Below are 20,014 nucleotides of genomic sequence, written 5' to 3' on the forward strand. Positions count from 1 at the left end.
TTGCAGCAGAAATGGAGAACTTCAGATACCAGAGTAAGCAGATGCTACCCAAAGGCTGCACAGAGCTCCTTATCTGCTCAGATAGGTAATTGGCAGCTGCATCTGTGTTACACACGCTGCTGCAGCATCCAGCAGTGACACACCATGACTGTGCAAGGTGTTGTAACAACAGCTGCTTGAATTATTTGTTGCCACTGGCACTTACTGGAAAGATCCAATGGTTTGTTGAATATTCATGGTAAATTAATCAGAATATTTCAGTCAAAGTTATTGCCATTTGCTGGCAGTGTATTGCTCTGCTCTGAGTAGCTTCGGAGTCACCATCAATGCTTGATAAGATTCTCTTCCTGAGCACAGCCAGGTTTGTCTGGGAAAATTATGTTCTGCTGATGGCTGTAGTAAAGGAGCTCCAGTATAAGGTCAGAAGTCTGTTACTTCCCCAGAGAAGCAAGAGAACACTTCCTTCTCTTACTGAGCCTCTGGTATAGTCATAGAATGGCTTGGGCTGGAAGGGACCTCAAAGACCAGCTAGGTCCAAGCCCCCTGCCATGGGCAGGGGCACCTCCCACTAGATCAGCTTGCTCAAAGCCTCTTCCAGCCTGGCCTTGGGCACTTCCACGGATGGGGCATCAGGCAGCACTTCTGGGCAGATGTGGAGACAGATATCATCCCCCCCCTTGTTTTGTAAGGAATTTCATTATATTTTCATCACTGGCACCATTCTTTTTTAGGAGAAAATTTGGCAAAACGTGTTGCAATAGAGATGTTTATCCATCTAAGAGTTTGAATGTCTCAGAGCAATGGTATTTTCTTTAACACTGTGCAATCTGCATGAGAAAATAAGTTCTCTGGAATGCTGTACAGGGATCATATCGTGTTAATTTCAGTGCTAAATCTTTTTGTTTGTTTTGTGCAGTGATAACTCACAATATACATCTGAGGACTTTGTATGTCCAGTGAACCAAGAGAATAGGGTAGAAGACAAGCTTATTAAGATGACCAGACAAGAAGAGCACCCTAGTGTTTCTTCTCCCTTTTCTGCCTTGTCAGTCTGGCCAAAAATGACTCCTTCAAAAAGCAGGTGCAAGTTTTAAAAAGCTGCCGCAGCCATTGAAATGCTGATACAGCTTAAAAAGCAGGTACCAGAGGGAAAGATAGCAACCAGAAGAGGGAAGTATGTGCTCTGTCTTCTCCCTGGCTTTTCTAGCCTGCTGAAGAAGGGAGAGGTAGCAATGGGAGATAGTTGGTGGCTTGAGAACTGTGAAGGCTGGATGAGGCTGCTTTCTTGAGGAATCCTCCTTACATCCTTCTTCCCCAAGAGGCTTGGCTCCGGGAGATCTTGTAGTCAAATCCTGAGCGAGGGAAGAGCATAGCAGAGAAGTTATTTACACGCTTGGATGAAAACAGCCTCCAGTTCTGACAACACCTCCTGCTGCAACCTTGTCTCTTCCTGGTAGTCAAAAAACACTGTTTATAGAGAATGATGTATGATGGATTTCATTTGTATATTACCAAGGAAAAGTTAGCCAGCAAACAATTATGTTACCAATGAAATAAAATGAAAAAGAATAGCCAGGCTGCAGAGCTAAGCCCTATCAGCCCTTTTCTGTCTTCTGTCACTGCTTATTACCTGGTTTCTTTCACATCTTAATGGCTCACTTTGCATATCTGTGAAAGAGTTAGTGCTTCTAAAAACAGCATGGGTGGAAGAGACTTGCTTAATATTGTCAAGTTGCTTTTGAGTCAACAGTCATACTCTGCCTCCCCTGTGCTGAAAATTAATCTTGAAATCCCATTTGGCTTTGTTTTTTCTTTGTTGCTACAGATACAAAGGTTTTAAAGGCAACTGCTCCATTTCCTTCATTGAGCAGTTCAGAGCCCTCCACCAGTGCAATAAGTACTGTGAGATGCTGGGGCTGAGATCTCTCCGATCCACTCATCAAAAACAGAGGAAACCAACATCCACGAAAAGCAAAACTCTACCAAACTCACCGACTATTAAGAAAACAGTGCCCAAGAAAGCAAGAGAACCTAGAGACTTCATATCTTCGGAGCATTAAGTAGCACTGTCCCATCTTGTGAAAACTTCTCTTGAGGATATGTAATAGTGATAGGCACCAAGGCTCTGATGGGAGGATAATGTTGGTCTTTTACTAATGATGTTATTTTGAAGTCATCCTGATGCTGATGCCAGCAGCAAAAAAAGGAGCTGATTCTATGGCGTAGGTACCTGAGATTTAACAATAGGGCAAGGTTTTGAAGATAATTTAAGCCATCTGCCTGGATTGTCTTACAACCCTTCTATGTATTGGTATCTGTATGCTTTGAGTCGTGGCCTCTGAGTGCACCATGGGTTGCTGGAGAACATCTTCCTTTCTGTGTGTCTGTGCCTGTGAGACTGTGGGTTCAGCTGCAGTGTAAACATCAAAATATTTAAGATGCCACTTAGTAAAAGTTTTGCACAGTATTGTTGTTCAGGCTGCTCTGGAAAAGTTGTTTTCTCTCCCAGATCTTTGAATGTTGTAGTACTGCTATATTCCTATTCTGATAATATTTTTCCCTACTTATATGTCCCTACTTCAATACAAGACAGAGTTATTCTCGATTGGACATTTGTGCCTTCTGTCCTACATAAAGATGGCTAGGATCTTTAAGTTTCTCACAAAGTGATGTCATCATCTTAAAAATGGACAATGTGTGATTCTCCATAGAATTCCTTGCTTCCCAGGAAAACTTCTTTGACTCTACAGTTAACCCTGTGGCGCAGTCCTTTTGCACTTGCACCAATCCTATTGTAAGATAGAGGTTTGAAGTCTGCATGTTGCCAAACAGCTAGCATCTGAAATAAGCCATTACATATGGAGAGTATTTCAATACCTTGAAACATTTTCAACTCAAATAATACAAGGGCTTTTATGTGAGAGTTGTTTCTGAAGGAACATGAAAGGTACCTTGAGCCAGCGTGTGACTACTAAGGAGTCACAATATATCCAGACTCAGTACAGCTATCAGAATATATCAGAAATCAGTACAGCTGTATTACAGAGCTAAACCTTATGCAGCTGAACAGGATTTGTGCAGTATCACAGCTAGTGCTGCTGCACTGTGTTCCCAGAACCTAGGGCACTGCTGGGTGTGACACTACAAAAATGGTTTTGGAGGAGTTACCTTGGCTCTAGCATGATTGATGCTGGACCAGGGTTAACAAAGTTAACAAAGGGTTTGTGTTCATTGGGTGTTTACATGTTCTCACTTGTGTTCTTGGCCTTACCTCTCAGCTTTAGCTGTCCCTCAATAAAGGTAATAAAGTCTCCTTCATATGGTACTGATCTAGCTCGGGTCTGAACCCCCACCTTCCTTTTCTACCTTTGAAGCACCTTGCTCCTCAAGCTTAATGTTTTCTGTGCTCCTCTGTCCACCATCTCACTCCCGCTTCTCCTTCATATTTTCTATCGTTGACTTTGCTCCTTCCCTTTCCTTGTCACTGTGCCTGATGTTTATTTTGGATTGGAAGGGGGAAAAAAAGCAACTCCTCATAAATGGCTGTCAGCCCATCTGGGGTGATCTGTGCTTCTGGAATGCAGGATCTGGGGAACTGCAAGCTGAAACGACATTGGTAAGATCCAGAAGGCAAAAGGTGACAATGTCTGCACTGTGTTTGTCTCTAGCCTTGGCACTCTGTAGAACCTGTACCATCAGGACTATTCCTGAACAGAAGAGCTGTTTGTGCAGTCATTCCTGCATCTGGCTAATAATAAAGTATACTCCATGCACACAGGTGTGGGCCATCCCTGGTTTAAACTTCTCATTTTTGCCTAGTGTGTAACCACTTTGAAGGTACTAAACAACAGGCTTTGTATCTAGCTGTGTATTTTTTACTGCCTCAGAAACTCAGTTTTGAAGATGGGACTGAACTGCTGACAAGATCACCCTAGTTAAATTAGGCTACAAAGGAAATTTTTACACATTTTTATACATTCTGGAGTATATATTTTTATTTAAAAAAGTAAATGTTAACATCCTTGAAATACCTAGAAATGTACTGGACAAAACACTAAATAATACTATGTGTAGAAGAGCTCAGGAGATAATGCCCATCTCTTAGTTCCTATGATTTAAATCACAAGAACTTTGACTTTTAAATTACCCTCTCTTCTTCATTTTTTTCCTACAGTCTTCGTTCTCCCTGTAGGCAGTAAGCTTTATACATGTATTCTTCCCTATGCAAGTGTTCCTGCACTGGTTAGTCTGAAGGCCACAGGATTATTCTCCATTCAGATATCTTTTATTGCTCTATCAGGTACCTGTGCAGAGGGGCAGTGCAGGTTTCCAGAACAGATGAAAACAAAAGGAAAAGGAGACTACAAAGAGCAGTTAGGATATATATAAGGCATAGGGAAACTGCTCTGTGTTTCTCTGTGAAGTCCAGAGGTTGTTATTATCATTTGAAGTGCTGAGAATTCTTTTTACAAAAATCTGGACTAGAACTGAATTTTACTGTACAATATTGTAGTTATTCTGTTAGTTTTCAGCAGTATGCATTGCTAATGACTATTGCACAGCAATAACTCCTGGAAGAAAACAAGGTTTAGAGAATAAAATTAAGTAACTTACTGAGCATATTCTGCTGGGAAAAACTGTAATGAAATTGGTTGCAAATGGAAATGCTGTATAATATATGAAGGATAAATATATCTTCCAACAGCAGTCTACACATCACTTAAATACAGCCATAGGAAGCTTCCTATTCATTATGTGTGCCTGATTACTTAACAATCGAAATTTGGCACATGCTGATGAACCGTGAACATGCTGAATTATGGTTACCACTCTTTGCAAATCAGAAAACAATATCCTGTGAACCTAAATCTTGGATTATTTAATGGAATTTAGGCTCCCTGTTACATTGTTTGTTCCTGGCTTTCATTAATCCCTTTGAAAGTTCCCACAGTTGATTCTTATTCTTCACAAAAGTTTTCAGGAGAACTTCTATGAGGAAATTATGTCCCTTCCCGAAACAGCAGGTTCAGAACATAAAATGATGGACTTGAGCATAGTGCTGAAATTGTATATACAGTTGTGATATGGAAGGGAACAAAGCTGCAAGCATTTGAAACGTGAATAAATGTTGTTTCCAGTTGGGTGTAATAGCTTTTTATCAACATTTTGAAAGGTGTTCTGTTTGAAAAGTGTTACAAGCATCTCAGTCAATTAATGTTTGAAACCTGTATGTTTGAATGGGGTACCAAAATAAGAGCCAGGGTTTGACTACATCAGGTAACTGGCTTCAGTACTCTATTGTCACGGTCAATCCAACAGGCAAATGAAAATCCCAAGCCAGCCTTGTTTTTCAGAGGTAGAGTAATTACAGCTGCATCGACTGCAATGAAATCCACTTTGCCAACACTGGTGTTACGATCCCTTCAGAATTCTATGATTCTGTGATTCAGATGATTCTTGTGTGCTTTACAGCGCGAATCTGGAAATGCACAGAGTTATGTATTTCCCACGTATTATTGTGGGTTTACTTGTAAAAGGAGTCATCCTGACATGCAGAAAGCTTATTTATTCCACAGCACAGTAGGAGAATGTATTGCTACAGTTCATATACTTTTCTGAATTGATGTCTGATCTACCAGTAGCTATTTAGTGTGATAATGGCGTTTGATAGAATGGACACAAACACCATTGTCACACTCCACAGCTCTCCTAGTAGACTGTTAGTCCATGGAAGAAGTAACATGTACACATGCAGACTTCAGCATGGAGACTTCAAAGATCTGCAAAACACAGAGAAAAGACCATCAGTATGCATACTTAATGTGGCACATCAGGGTTCTCACCAAGGAAGTGGGAGATAGGATTCAGCATTTTTGTCTCAGCTAGCTGTAGACATCTGAAAGCTAAGTAGCTTTAAATGTGCCTTTATAGGCAAAGGAAACTGACAGGCACTTTTAGAAAGTCATCAGTGCTGCCCTAAGAGACAAATTTATGGAGAGAGGGATGAAGCATTCTCTGCAAGGACTTGCACCTTTCTCTTATTGATGGAGATAACTCAGAATAAGTGCTTGACTTCTATAGATATACGTTAGATCAGAGTCATGATGCTAAAGACTATATTTGTTTTCCATATACTTGTTTTTGATAGTGTTTTAGAACCAGCCTACTTAGACAGCAAGTTGGTCTTCTCTTCCAACTGTTTCATTCAGTGCAAGATCTTCTGTGACGCTTCACATCCAACAGTGAATTAAGCAGTGTAACTAAGGTACATTATTATTGTTTCTTCTTCACGTTTTTTTGTTTGTTGTTGTTTGACAAGACAGAGTACATTTCTGTGTTTAACCTGCAAGTCTAGTAACTTTTCTGCACATCCTCAGTAAGTATTAAAAAAATGAAACTGTAAAATTCATGAGGAGAGGTCTAAGAGCATACAAAAAGTTACTGAGTGTCATCTTCTGCACGGTGATTTCTTAAACCATGGGTATTCAGTTGGATGTTATGATCACATCTGAATACTGCAAAGCAGCAGAGAAAATAGAGAAGGAGCCCAGAGAAGGGAAGACATCAGAATTAGAAACCATTAGGTATCCTGTGCAGATAGAAGGTAGCTTTGTGAAAGTGCAAGCCAGCTAGTGAACATTCATTATTAGCAATAACAAAATAAATTACTAATTGATAACGCTAATGAAGCCTACTAACTTCAAGAAAAAGGAGAACTACGGAATGCAAGTCCTATACTCCCCTAGAATTGGATTAAAAAAAAAAAAACTTTCAGGGAGAGCAGAGTACATTAAATATTAATTTTCAGTTTTTCAAGAATTTGGTAAGATTTTATATGTGCTTAGTTCAGCAATGGTTTCTTGTGGCTACTGAAGGCTTGAACTTTTTAACTCAGAAAAAATGCTGTATGGACTGGCTGGAAGCACCCTTCTGATGTGTTCCTGAGAGGGGAAGGAGTTGTCTTTTTGTGTCGGGACAACAGAACATATTAGTCTAATACTTTTAAAACATCCATCTAATTTTTTATGCTTAGTAAATGCATTCACATTTTTATGTATTTGGGAGTATTTTCTGCCAATATATAAGAAAGCTACACCTTCTTATAGTCTTCTGGATCCGATAACATTTTAGCAATAGAAAACATTAAGCAAGTTAAATCATTCAATGGGTAGACTTCTCAGATCCTCAAAACTCCTCCCATGGGTTTAGCCTTCTTGTCAGTCTCGTTTTTTTAATGTTTCCTAATTCACTCCCCTGATGATGTGTCATTCTCACACAGTAACAGCCTTAGCACCTGTGCTTTATTCCCAGTCTGCTGTCAGCACTCGCATTGTACGTTACAGCTTAGAAACAAAAGGGAGAGGCATAAATCTCTATCATCAGCTGTTTGTAAAATATGTTTGACAGAACTGAGGCATATCAGCTGAATGTGGTACAGCTATGGAGGGAAATCACAGTTCTGTACTTGTTCAGACCAAGTGGTCATTACTTTAAGTATCAGCTTTAAGGAGAGACATTCCCTAGCTTGAATCAGGGCATGCTGCAGTTTGTGAGAAGCAGAGGTCTGTGTGCCCCAAAATAAGAGCCTGTGTATGGGCGACTGCCACTAGGTCAACTGAAGCATTGGAGGTAGAGGGGAGTAGGACATGGCTCTCTGCAGGAAAAGCTCCCGCACAGAAACCTGATCTCCAGGTGACACACGGATTGAGGGGTACTACAAAAATAGCAGCCCTGGCTTGAGAAAGTGGAATGAAATAGCAGAGAAATGGTAAATAGCAGAGAAATGAACTGCCACTAGCTGCTTACCTTGTCAGATTGTTTTGTGTTTTGAACACGATTATTACAGATGCTCCATCATTCCCACCTTTGTCAAAGAAGCAAGCCTATAAATGCTTGGGCAGGGCCAAAACTTTTCCAATTGCTTTTTATCTTTGACTGACTTTGTGTTTTGAGTCTGCATGTGCTGTGGGGAAATGCATATGCAGAGTGGTTGGACAGATTTGCAGATCCACAGACAGGTCAGGCCACTGTGAAATCACAGCTATGAAGGAGTCACCTCCAAAAGAAGGAAAGGATATGCAGCACATCCTGTGCATCAAAATGGCACTGAGTTTTTTGAATTAATGACGGGACACACAGTCACACCCAGAACACATTATGTCTAGTCAGGATGTGGCTTGCTGAGGTCCAGAGACTATTTTTCATAAATGTGTCTATGCTTTAGCTGGTGATAATTAGAAATTAATGCCAAATAGACACACATACTTTTACATTGTTTTCTAACTCATACCATAACCATATAAGTGGTTTCCCCCTTTCCCCATGCACATTTTACTTGGCATTATATCTGCATCAGAGAAGAAAGGTTACACAAGATCCTACTCTAAGTTCGCTAAGGTAAAGTTGGACAGTCACTGACATACACAGTGCCAAGAGCAGCAGCAGGGAACTGGCAGATGAGCCTTTAGGCTTTCTTGTGAAATGTTTATGTCAGTAGACAGCCAGATAACTACAAGCAGGCAGTTTTATAGTTCCACAACTACATGGAAGCTGCCAGCAATTCAACAGGAGTATTTCCATGGACAAAAGGTAATGAAAGAAAGAAATGTACACCATCTAAAAGTACTGCAACTCAGAACAACAGATTAGCACAGGGAGAAAGCAAAAAATAATCAGCACAGAAAAAGAAAAACCTACTTTTTGCTTTTCTTCTGCTAGATGTTCATATAAAGAATACTACTAGAATGTTCCAGTTGAGAAGATCATTGTGAAGAACAAAAGAATTTTTAAAGAAGTATCTGAATATGGATCACAAAAATTGTCCTTTTTATATATTCAGACTTGGAAGCATTCCTGTAACCCTGGTGAAGCCTAGGCGTGCTTACTACCAACTTTATTTTTTTTCCTAAAGCTACCTAATCTCTTTAATAGAAAGTGCAGGCTGAGATCACCATGTACAAGACATTAAATCCTGTTAAATTACACAAGCCACAGGCATTTGCAGACATCTTGATATGCCAAAGTGTTTATTATTCAAAACTCATTTACACTATTTAATTTTTGTTAGTACATGTTAGCATTTCATTTTCTTTACGTGAAGCAAGCACAGGAAAGCACTTACCATCTCGCACGACTAGCAAATGATCCCATGGTGTGTCGTTAGGATGTGTCAGAACTGAGATTCTGTTGTATGACATTTTGATGACTATCACTGTATTCTGATCATTGCAGATCTTGGTTTTCTTTTACGAGTCACAGCAGTGGTCAGCTGTTGAAAGCCTCTGTTTCCAGTGGACACCTTTGCCTTGCCCTTTATGGGATCCTGAGGTTTTAAAGTAAACAATTCATTCTCTTTCCGATAAGACATATTAAAATATTGATCTGGGGGTGGGAGATGGCCCTCACTGCACAGAGCCAGAGTCATCTTCAGTCAAACAGATTGAAGAACAGGGGAAAAAAATCCTTGAAAGCTCCATTTTCTCTCCCTTTAGAGACGACATATGTGGGCAGGGAAAAATGAAAAATACTTTTTTTTTTTTTTTTTTTTTCAGCTGCTTGTTCTCCTTAACCCCAAGATGCAGTGTTTACTAGGTCTTCATATTAATTACTTACTTGTAGCAAGAGTGAATTCATCAGTCTAATCTTAATGTTCACTGCCGGACTTTACCAATCTTTTTATTTTGATTTACTGTCTTTTTGTGCAGGAATTTTCATAACTCTGCAAGAGTCCATTGCATTTTTAATTAGTTTCATTTTCCAACTCACCTATGAGATTAAGGAAAAGTCTGACTTCAGTTAAACCTATCTGAACACTAATGACAAAAATGCAGCCTAATCACGGTGTAGTTCCAGTCTCAGATACACTAATAACATAATAATGGCTGCAGACATGAATAAAAGAGAAAGGTGTGTAACTGTGCTTTTTGTGCAATAAAGGAGCTATATTTAGAGCAGTCAAGAATAGTTTTTTTGCCTTATGAAAAAACTGCAGAATCATTATTAGAGATATAATGACATATTTTTCTAAACTTAGTTTTAAAAGCAACGTCACTGTACCATTTCCAGTTTTGTTAAAGTTTTTAATTAACACAAAGCACAAATGATTAGTGCTAACAGGTGACATGTAGTAGGGAAGTGGAGAATGAAATGAGACAGAAAAAGAAAAAAGCACGTGCCTGAGTGTTGGCTTTAATACTCTGCTCTATATGATAGAGTATTGAAGAAAGTTATTGAAATTAAGAATTTTGTAAGAACACAATACTAGTCACTTACTCGTAGGTTAGAAGCACCTGTAATCTGTGCTGTCTAACTTCAGGTGTTCTATGAGAAGGGAAACCATGGCTACCTGCCAAGCTCAGCTGGCTGTGCAGCTACTTGCATGCACTGATACCATCTCATTTTCTATCCTTAAAAAGACATGAACTTGAGACAACTGGGAAAATTCTGGAGTGAATCACAGTCATCTGATCGCTTAACATCAACCAAAACAGGATATATTAAAGTCTTTAGAAGCATTCCCACTAACTTCTAAAAGATCAGGATATGATCTACAGCATTTGTATGTATGTATATTCTTTGTGTATGCAGACATCTTGTGCAGTGAGACCTGACTGTGACATGATTATTACTACTAACAGACTTGCGTTAAAATTAGGCAAAATATACCCCCAGTTACAACTGTTGTTTAGGGTCCCAGTGATTAGAGCTTTCTGATGGTGCTCTCAGCCTTTGTGTTACCTTCTGCCTTTGGTCTGTTCAGGACACCTGCTGACGCAGGGACTGCTTTTCATTTGGTACTGAGAGTGCTTGTTTTCAGTGAGAAGTGTCTTAGCCAGGATATGTACATGCACACAGCATGAAGAAGATGGAATTAATAGTAGAAGCAGCAGCATTAGTAGTAGGTCATAGTCTGCTTATAGTACTAGAACAAGTCTAGGGAGAAAAATGTACTGAAAAATTACCTGTATAATTATACCAGAGTTCTGGGTGCAAACAACACATGCTGCTCTGAAAATATGAAGATACATCTACAGCAGGTATCTGGCAATAAACTTATAAATAAAAAGAGGACAAAACATCTCAAAAATAAAATGTCATCCTGTTCTCCAAAAATAATAGAGAAAAACTAAAATGTTCTACATTTCTGTGCACAAAAGAAACACCACTTACCCAGTGTTTTGGGGGATATGTTTCTGTATAAAAGCTCTTTTCTTCAAAATGGCAATCTGCAATTGTAAATGAAGTACACATGAAGCCACAGATGAGAGTCTGAAACAGAATTGCAACATTCATTACTGTTGCAGACTGGTTTTGGTCCAATTCTGTGAAATTAAATGCCAAATTATTTGGAAATTCTGGAGGAAAAAAAAAAAAAAAAAAAAAGAAAAAAAGAACTGGTTTGTTTAAATGTCAGCACAGGTGACACAAGGACAAATAATGCAATACACACTGCACATTCATCCAAGAGCCAAATTCTTCTCTTGAAAAAATGTAGGTATGACCCCAAGCAAAATTATCTAACTTCGAAGTTCATCCTAACTTTGAAGTTGGCACTGCTTAGAGCACAGAAGTACTCCCTGTGACCTCCAAAGGTCCTTTCCAACCTGAAGAATTCTGTGATTGTCTGACTCCATTTTATGTGCTCTGCTCCTGTTTACTAAGGGGTCGCTGTACAAACACTGAAATTTGGTCCATGGAAGAATTCTTTCCTATCATTTTTCTTACATGTAATATGGAGGATATGAAGTGTGAAATAGGTATCTGAGGAATGAAGTGCTTTCCATGTGAAAAGAATGAAGGAACAACTGCAAAATTGTGGGAATGATAACTTACCACAGAAATAAAAACTGGATTTTCTATGTGGGGAATTTTTAACAATGGGATGAAGGAGATGGGCAACTGGACCCTCGGCTGAGATTCTGGTCTGAAAAATGTGATGCCGAAAGATGTAGAGATTTAAAGGGAAATTACTGAGGCACCAGTCCAAGGAGATTCCCATCCTGTAGTCCTGTGGAATAGATATTTAAACATTTTATTTTACTTTGCTTACTTAGATTACCAGCCTCAGAATTTAACAGTTATACTGATGGCCATTCGCATATGAGAATTTGAGCTATTTTATGGCTTTACATTTATGGCTTTACTCAGCCTCTATCTTTAATGAGCATACAGTGAATGCCTTTAGAATTAAACTTAGCTGGAGTTGGCTGTTTTATCTATGGAAAATTTTACAATTCCCCAGCTGTGGGCATGGTTTAAAACTTTCAGACTAATCTTGGTCAAAGTTTTAGGCCACATCATTTTATGGAAAAAAATGATATGAAACTAATGATGTATATGAATTTGTCCCTTTGCTATAACATACTAATTTCTGTAGAGCTATTCAGATTTTTGTCAGTTTAGTGTATGACCATTACATTTGTGAGAGGAAATTGCTACAGGAATTACTGGGCTGGAAGTGGGCAAAATTGGTATTTGTTTATCATTTTATTACAAATTCCTACAATATCCCAGAGGCAACAACCTTCATGAACATTAAAGGAAGCACATTTTCCTGGCACTAATACTACAATATAATAGGCAAAGGTAAGGCATATATAGCACTAGGACAACTTAAATTACAGCAGTGAAAATGTTGTGACCCTTGTTAGTCAACTGCAAGGGGTTAAAGATTACCTATGCTGGTCATTCTGACTACTAGATAGGGAAAGATTAACTTAAAGCATTATAAAGTAGAGCAAAGGTATTTAACCTGGAAAACATGATCTCTCCTGATTACTTCTGGGGCTCAGTAAACGAAATTGATTTGAATTTCCCAATCATCAAACTCATTACATCAGTTCTAGATCATCCTGGCATTCCTCACGACAATTCACCATCTGACAGATCAGACACAAAGAATTCAGGTTGAGGATTATCTTCAGATTAAGTAAATTAGTACAAAGTCCAACTAACAATGTACCATCAATGAAATTTGTGTGTTCCCCCAGCAAAACAGCTGTGGATAGAATTTAAGTAATTTGTTGTAAGCAGATGGCTAACACAGAAAACCTGTGTTCATTTACCTGACCCTAGGAGCAACTCCTCACCCACCAAGAATACTACTCCCTCAGAAAATGTTGTTACTTGCTTCTTAGCTTTAAGTCTTTTGCTGAGGTCAGTGATACTGCTTCCATTCATCTGAGAAATTACTTACCAATCAATTAATTACCATTCAGACAATCAGATATTATCAAAGACACAGAACTTCATTTTTCCTGCCAACCACTTCTGCAACCTATGCATTTCAGGCAAAGCATTAGCCCTATAAATCGTGAATCTCAGCAGATCGAATTATTTAGTAATGGACATTTACAATGAATGCGAGATAAGTTTTTTGTAACCTGTCTTCCTTCCTAGATGCTACCAGGAGGTCTGCAGACCTCCCCTCTACATACAGCTAGCCGTAAGCACTGAGTGGTAACGGCCCTAAAATTGCCCTGCTCCTGCCTTGTACAAACTGGTACTCTGAATTTGGGTCAGTGAGTATCGGTTCACTGTGCTGCTGTATGATTTATTTTGGTCTGCCAGTCATCAAACACATAAAACTTAGTAGAACAAGTGTTTCTGTGATCAGAGAGATTTGTACCACCACTTCTCTCTTGGCCACAATTTCAACTCTTTCCGTACTGTGGTAGATACTGACATGTTACACACATGGGGTCCAGAAAGTGTAATCTTTGATCAGTAAGCATGGGCTAATCATTTCAAGACTAGAGCTCTAAGTCATTTTGGAGTCTGAATCCCAGTAGTGTTATTGCCTTCAGAATTTGCCACAATAAGTCAAATCTTTGCTCAGTAGTGGCTAATGCCACCTACGTCAGAAAAGAGAAGAAAACAAAAGTTAGCGCTTGTTCCACAGAGGAAAAGGTCTTAACATCTTACTAATTTTCACTCATGTGTGTTCAGTGTCGTTGTATCTGTGTGATACTTTTACACCCAGCAGAGGAATGATTCAGATTTTTACCTGCAGGCTTTACCCCCCACTCTCACACCTGAGAGGGAAAATAGCGTGGGTGCGACCCTCGCAGGCAGCGGAACCTTCCGGAAGGTGCCCTCCCGGCACAGGGCCTGGGCTGGGGGCAGTCGGCGGCTGTGTTCTGCAGGGAGGAGATGCACGTTTTCTGCCTGTGTTTTCTTCTCCCTTCGGAGCCATCTCACTGCAGCTGTCTTTGGCCTGCTTGGACCTGCTTGCAGAGGACACGGTGAGTGTCGGTGGCCTGTGAGGCAGCGCTCTGCAGCCCGGGCAGCTGAGCCCAGAACGTCCCTTTCTGGAGGGAACGGTCTGACCACCCACGGGAGGGAAAAGCACCCCGCAGGTGAATTCAGCTCCGGTTGTCTGCACCAGAGCAGATAATGAAAATGTTGTAGAGAGTAGGCTGGAAAGGGTGCCTGGCACTGATTGCTTGCTATAATCAGCTCTAATTAATCATTGTTTTAACTTTTCTGTGAGTGGTGAAGTTCATTCTGGATATGAGTGGTCACCACGTGCTTTGCCTCTGTCTCCCACTGTACTTCAGGTGAAGCATTTCAGCCAGTACAGCTCAGCACAGGCTTGGCCTGCTTTTTATTATTTTTGTCTTTTGATAAAAATTGCAGGCTCAGAAATTGGTTGAAAAATCATGACACTGTTTTCATAATTCTGTGTTGAAAATTTAACCCATCCTTTTGCTACCAGTTTGAACTTGTTCTGGCCACATGGTGACTGGAAAAAGAACTCTCTAGAATTGACCTCTATAGCAGGAGTGCATTGAGCCAAGAAATAGCCAAGTTAAGGGTACTTCAATGGAGCTTAGCAGGGCTTTTTCCTCTCTTTGTTATTTCTCAACATCTGTTATAATAAGCAAAAATAATGTGGCTGTAGTATCAATGTTTTGGAGACAAAAAGCGGGGACAAAATCAAAAAATGTTAGTTGTTATATGACATTGCAGACATTTCACTTGCTAAATGTAATCTTTACATAGATCTCATGTTTAGTCTCCTCAGGTAGTAGTGTTCCTTAGTTGGCTAACTCACTGTCCTATGCAGCATGAAGTTGAATTTCGTGTGGCTATTCTAGTCCTGGATGCCATAGCTCTGCTGAACTGAGATACTTGTCACAAAACCTCGATTTCAAGGCCACAGAAAAACAATCTGCTGTTTCTTTTTCTAGTCTGTCTGAGTAGTCATGTTTCTGTCACAAAGGGTGTGTGTAAGGGAAGGGGATAAGCATCTTGAGCACAGCTGTCCCTCTTTGCTCAGATTAATGCAGGTGGCTAGAGTCAGGCATCACAATTTCTCTTCATGTGTTGCAAGACATTTCTACGGGGAAAAGAGAACAAGGACTAAAGCAGGAAGAAAAAGAAAGCAGCTGCTTCTGCGAAAATAGATCTTCCTCTCTTTCAAACAGAAAATTTTGATATATTGGTAATTGGAGAACGCTATGGAAGGGATATTGTTTCAGGAAGCAGAAGCTGGTTTTCAGTTTGAAGCCTGAATGGCATCCTTTAACCTGGCCAGTGAGATCTATGCAGTTTGCGTGTTGTGGATAACTTTGCACGTAGAAACAACAGGTGAGTAAAATATGGATTTTGAGCTCAAATTAAAATGAAGTATTGGCAATTCTGGGCAACATTGAGGCATTGTTCAACAAAAATATTGGAAGAGGAATTGTTAATGTGCTGGCTGCTGAAGTAGGGTTTAGGAGTTATACTGTTGTTGAGACAAAGAGAAATGAGTAAGTCTTCAGTAAAAGTGGGTGTGATGGTGGCTTGGGGACCTTTCTAGAGACTTCTGAATCCTTGGATTCAAAGCAGATAGGTCATCAGAACAGTCTCTATTAAATTGTAAAAGATTACCTATGCACTGGGTATTAAATTTACTGGATAGTGATGGCACTAGAATTATTGCAACTGCTCATCTGGACTGACTTGGCTGGAGTAAGTTTCCAATTGACAACTAAAGCAGGAAAGATTTGTTCTAAGATTCTAATCATCTTTGTAATATGGTCACTCTGAAGTGTTAATATTCAGCAATTAAAACTGCAGGAGTCATTGTTCCCTTGGCATATATCAGATTCTACTTTTTTTTTTTTTTTTTTTTTTTTTTTTTTTTTTTTAGAATGTGTATCCATAGATGGTAGAAAGACAGCTGGATTTGAAGTTAATCATCAGTAAACTTGTGTTTCCCCCCTCCCCTCTCAATCTCTATGCCTGGGAATTGACTTAGAATTTCCAAGGGTGGATAAATCAGGTTTGTGGTTAATAGAATAAGAAGTGATCCCATGTTCAGATGGTTTGGGTTGGCGTGATAACCTCAGTCTATGCCACATGTGCAGTTTCTGTGTTGTGTATTGGAGAAAGGCTCTCTGGGCAAGACTGTTCAGGACAGAGTAACACAAACTTTTTCATGTTGGCTTCTGGAAATGCTCTGTATTTGCAGTCTTCTAACTGAGCAGCGTGGCACAGAGTTCCCAAAAACACTTGTCTGAGGTGTAATTCCAAAATCAATGTTGATCAATGAGGCTTAGCTATTCATGTCCCAGCAATGTGTTGGGTAAAGTGCTTGACTTCCAACAGTGAAACTACATAATTTCCAAAGACATATATGAATGAAATGCTGGAAAACTTACTTAGGGATAAGTGATCTATTTTGGGTTTAACAAGGGCAGATTCCACTGGTATCAGGTTCCCAAGAAATTTCCTACCCCGTGGACCATACTTAACCAATGTTCACCTCAGGGACTTGTTACCCTGCAACAGATGGTAGCACACATAAATGCTTCTTGGTATTTTACAGAAATCTGGTGTAGCGTACCATAACTTTGGAGTCTAAGAAACCACCTTTTTAAATTTTTTTTTTTTTTTTTTTTTTAATATTGAATGTTAACAGGCATGCTTTTGATGGTGTTTGAGAACATGCTATCCTGTACCTTGCCAGGAAATGTTTGCTGTAAGAAAGGAAACGTGCAGTATTGTGGTCCTTCCTCATGTACATTCATATACTCTGTTGGCCTGTGTGCAAATGTAGGCTTGTTTTTGAAAGGAAGAACTCAGTGTAAAATGGGAAGAGTTTCTTACTGCCTCCTCGATCCTAGATAGGGTGGTAAATGTCTGAGCGTATGAGCTTTTAAAGACACCTGGCAGTTTTGATGTTAATGGGACTTAAGTGCAAATAATGGGAATTGGCTGCCTCTAATCACATAGCAATTCAGATGACCAGAACTTTAAATTTATTGCCATGGCCACAGCAGTTTCTCAGGTTATACAGCATTGTGCTCAGAATGCATTTGAAAGGCAAATTAATTTGAAACATCTCCCTTTTTTCTGTGCTTCTCTCCTTACTATCTCATTGCTTTGTTATTAGTGTTAGAAAAGGAAATGAATTTGACCAGCAAACTAGTTCCTAAAACGCCAATGTGGAGGAGTGGGGAAGAAAACTGCAAGTTCAGTTTGCAACAGATGGCCATTTGAAATATTTATATCTTGAAACAAAAATATTTTTATTTGGAAGTGCAACTGAGATGTTTCAGTATTTTTTTTGGAAACAGGATTAGCCTGTAATAGTGCGTATAGGGACTATACTTCAGAGCCCCCATAATGCAATATGACATTCGTCTTTTGGAGTATCACTAATAGCTTCTTGTTGTTTCTCAGAAAACAAACAAATAAAAAAACCCCCACATATCTAAGCTACATTTCTTGTAAAGTCATGCAAACCTATTGAAATATACGTTTAGTCTCAGAGGAGTTGTCTTGAGCTTCTTCAAGTTTGAATTTTCTGGCCTTTATTTTTAAAAGCTTAAAATTTCTACTGGCAATAAAATAAAACATCACTTTCTATGTTTGTTGTTTTTCTGTTGTATTGGAAATCAATTCAACATGTTCAATTGCTGTTTCAGTAATATAAGTAGATTAAACTCTTTTCCTGTGTAGAAGATAGGCTTGAGTTTATATAAAGAACAAGTAGAAATTACTTATTTTCTTGTTGAAGTGAAGGTTCTTAAACTATGCAATTTGTAGTCATTTCAACACTTTACTTTCATGGCTTATTCAGGGATTCAGAAATTATATATATATATATATACACACATATATTTTTAACTGGTAAGCAGAATATATTCTTAAATTTTTGTTTGCTGGATAAATTCTGTATGAAATGAAATTGGAACTCACCTGCTGTTCCTAGAATACTCTTCAAAACTTGTTTTTCTTCTGCGGAAATTTATTATGACTGGAAGAAAACAAAACAAGAAACCCACCACATATGCAAAGCTTAGTCTTTATCCCCAGTGGAGAGTGGGTTATTTTCTGCTGACTTTAGCTGATGTTTTTCCAGCTTACTTTCAAACAATATCCTACTGCAGCTATCTTTGAAACTGCATGCTGAGAATGGCAGTGTACAAAGGTGGCATTTGTATCCACTCTGCCAAAACAACAGGCTCTATGTGCTGCTCTGGGGTCAGAATAGACCCTTTCTGTGGAGTTTGTTAAAGATTACTCAGTCTGAAATGTATCAAGAGCAAGTCTTCTCTTTGATTTGATCGTTACTATGGGTATTATTTCTCCAGGACTTGTCAGCTCTGGTCTGCTGTTTACGCTTGTGATAGGACTTAATTTTTCACGGTGGTATTTGGCAGTGTCTGTTTGCTAGAAAAATTATTGCAGCTTCAACACCTGTGAGTAGTTTCAATCACTAGTAGTGCTCTCTCCTGTTACAGCTGTTAGGCTGCTCAGTTTTGTGAGCACAGTCCTGTTCTTGGAGTGAAAGAGCTTGTAACTGCAGTGCTTTGACTCTCTTGGCAGCCTGATGGCATGCTAAATTGAGGTATGCTTTAATAAGACATGGTCACTGATGCAGGGAGGACGTGTATTTTAACATTGTGAAATATGCCTTCTGGTGGGGAAAATGTGCATGCATTTCCAGTGTCATTGGTGATTTAAGCTACAATATTCTCATTGATAGCTTGTTTGAGCCATTTCACATACATGAACTTGAGAATGTTAAATATTAATCATTCTTATCAGCCCTCTGTAAGCAGTAAGTCAGAGCCCTGTTTTAACTTCAGGTAAATGAACAAACGAACTGGGGCGATTCGTGAAACTAAGTGATATATGTAGCAAGATTAAGTTTGTTTCACAACTCCTAAATGCTTGTGGAACATAAAGTTCCATTTTAATTTAGGATTGGTGAGTAACTCAGCCAGACACAAGTAAAAGGTCTGTGTGCAAGCTACCTCGGTTGTGTATTACAATATATTTTAAGTGAAAGTAAGGGAAAAAATGGGATGGACTGTGTTAATGTGATCTCAAGAATACAAGCTGTGTCCAGAACTGCACTGAAAAACCTGAGCAGGATTAGTTATCTGTCTTCTAACTGTGTCTGGTTTCTTCCTAAAGAAGCAATGAGAAAATAGCGTTGTTCCCTGAGATGATAAGGCTGCTGAGGAGTAGCTGCAACAGTAAGATCCTAAGATCCTGGTTTAATTCAGGTAGCGAGGGATGACAGGAGGTCTCTGGTCCAACCTCCTGCTCAAAGCAGGGTTAGCTGTAGGGTCAGACCAAGCTGGTCAGGGCTTTATCCAATTGGGTCTTGACATCCTCCCTGGGGAGAGACTGCACAACTTCTCAGCTTGACCAGATGTAATCTGGTGCATCAGCTGTGGAAGTACCAGGTACTGAGCAAGGTAACAGCAGCTGAAACAGCTGCTCTTTGGCCCGAAGCTTCCCATGGGAAATCTTACCACAGCTGCCTGTTTCTGGACCTACACACAGAATATGAGTTCTTTCTTTCAAGTGTTTGTATGCCAAAACATTTCAGAGGTGCTGTGTTGTTGGAACACCTACTGAAATCAGGGGAGCTTCCTACGGAGCGGGGCAGGTGCAGAGAGCTCCGTTCTGGAAGTCTGCAGGAAGTAGCGGCTGAAGGGGCTGGGTGTGCAGCACGTGCGTGTGCTCGTCCACAGGCTTATCGCTGGGGCTGGTAGCGCTGGCCGAT

At 39.6% G+C, this 20,014-nt stretch overlaps 1 protein-coding gene across 5 annotated transcripts in view; it reads left to right on the forward strand.

Annotated features, from left to right (window-relative positions):
• LOC309889386 (alpha-protein kinase 2-like) overlaps positions 1 to 20,014 on the forward strand; it is a 71,545-nt gene that overhangs the window by 38,504 nt on the left and 13,027 nt on the right. For 2 of the 5 annotated variants that reach the window (XR_014319221.1, XR_014319222.1), the window contains exons 11-12: positions 6,149 to 6,265; positions 14,012 to 14,243. The exons of 1 other annotated variant lie outside the window; for it this stretch is intronic. Coding sequence is in view for 2 of the 4 variants with exons in the window: in XM_082782178.1 (XP_082638304.1) it covers positions 1,826 to 2,060 (235 nt within the window). In the remaining 2 variants the exon portion in view is untranslated. Of the gene's footprint in view, positions 1 to 1,825; positions 3,769 to 6,148; positions 6,266 to 14,011; positions 14,244 to 20,014 lie in introns of those variants that run through there. 2 more of the 5 variants (XM_082782178.1, XM_082782177.1) reach the window with 1 other exon arrangement.

The sequence above is a fragment of the Aythya marila genome, assembly GCF_965140915.1.
Source record: "Aythya marila genome assembly, chromosome: W".
Taxonomy (NCBI): domain Eukaryota; kingdom Metazoa; phylum Chordata; class Aves; order Anseriformes; family Anatidae; genus Aythya; species Aythya marila.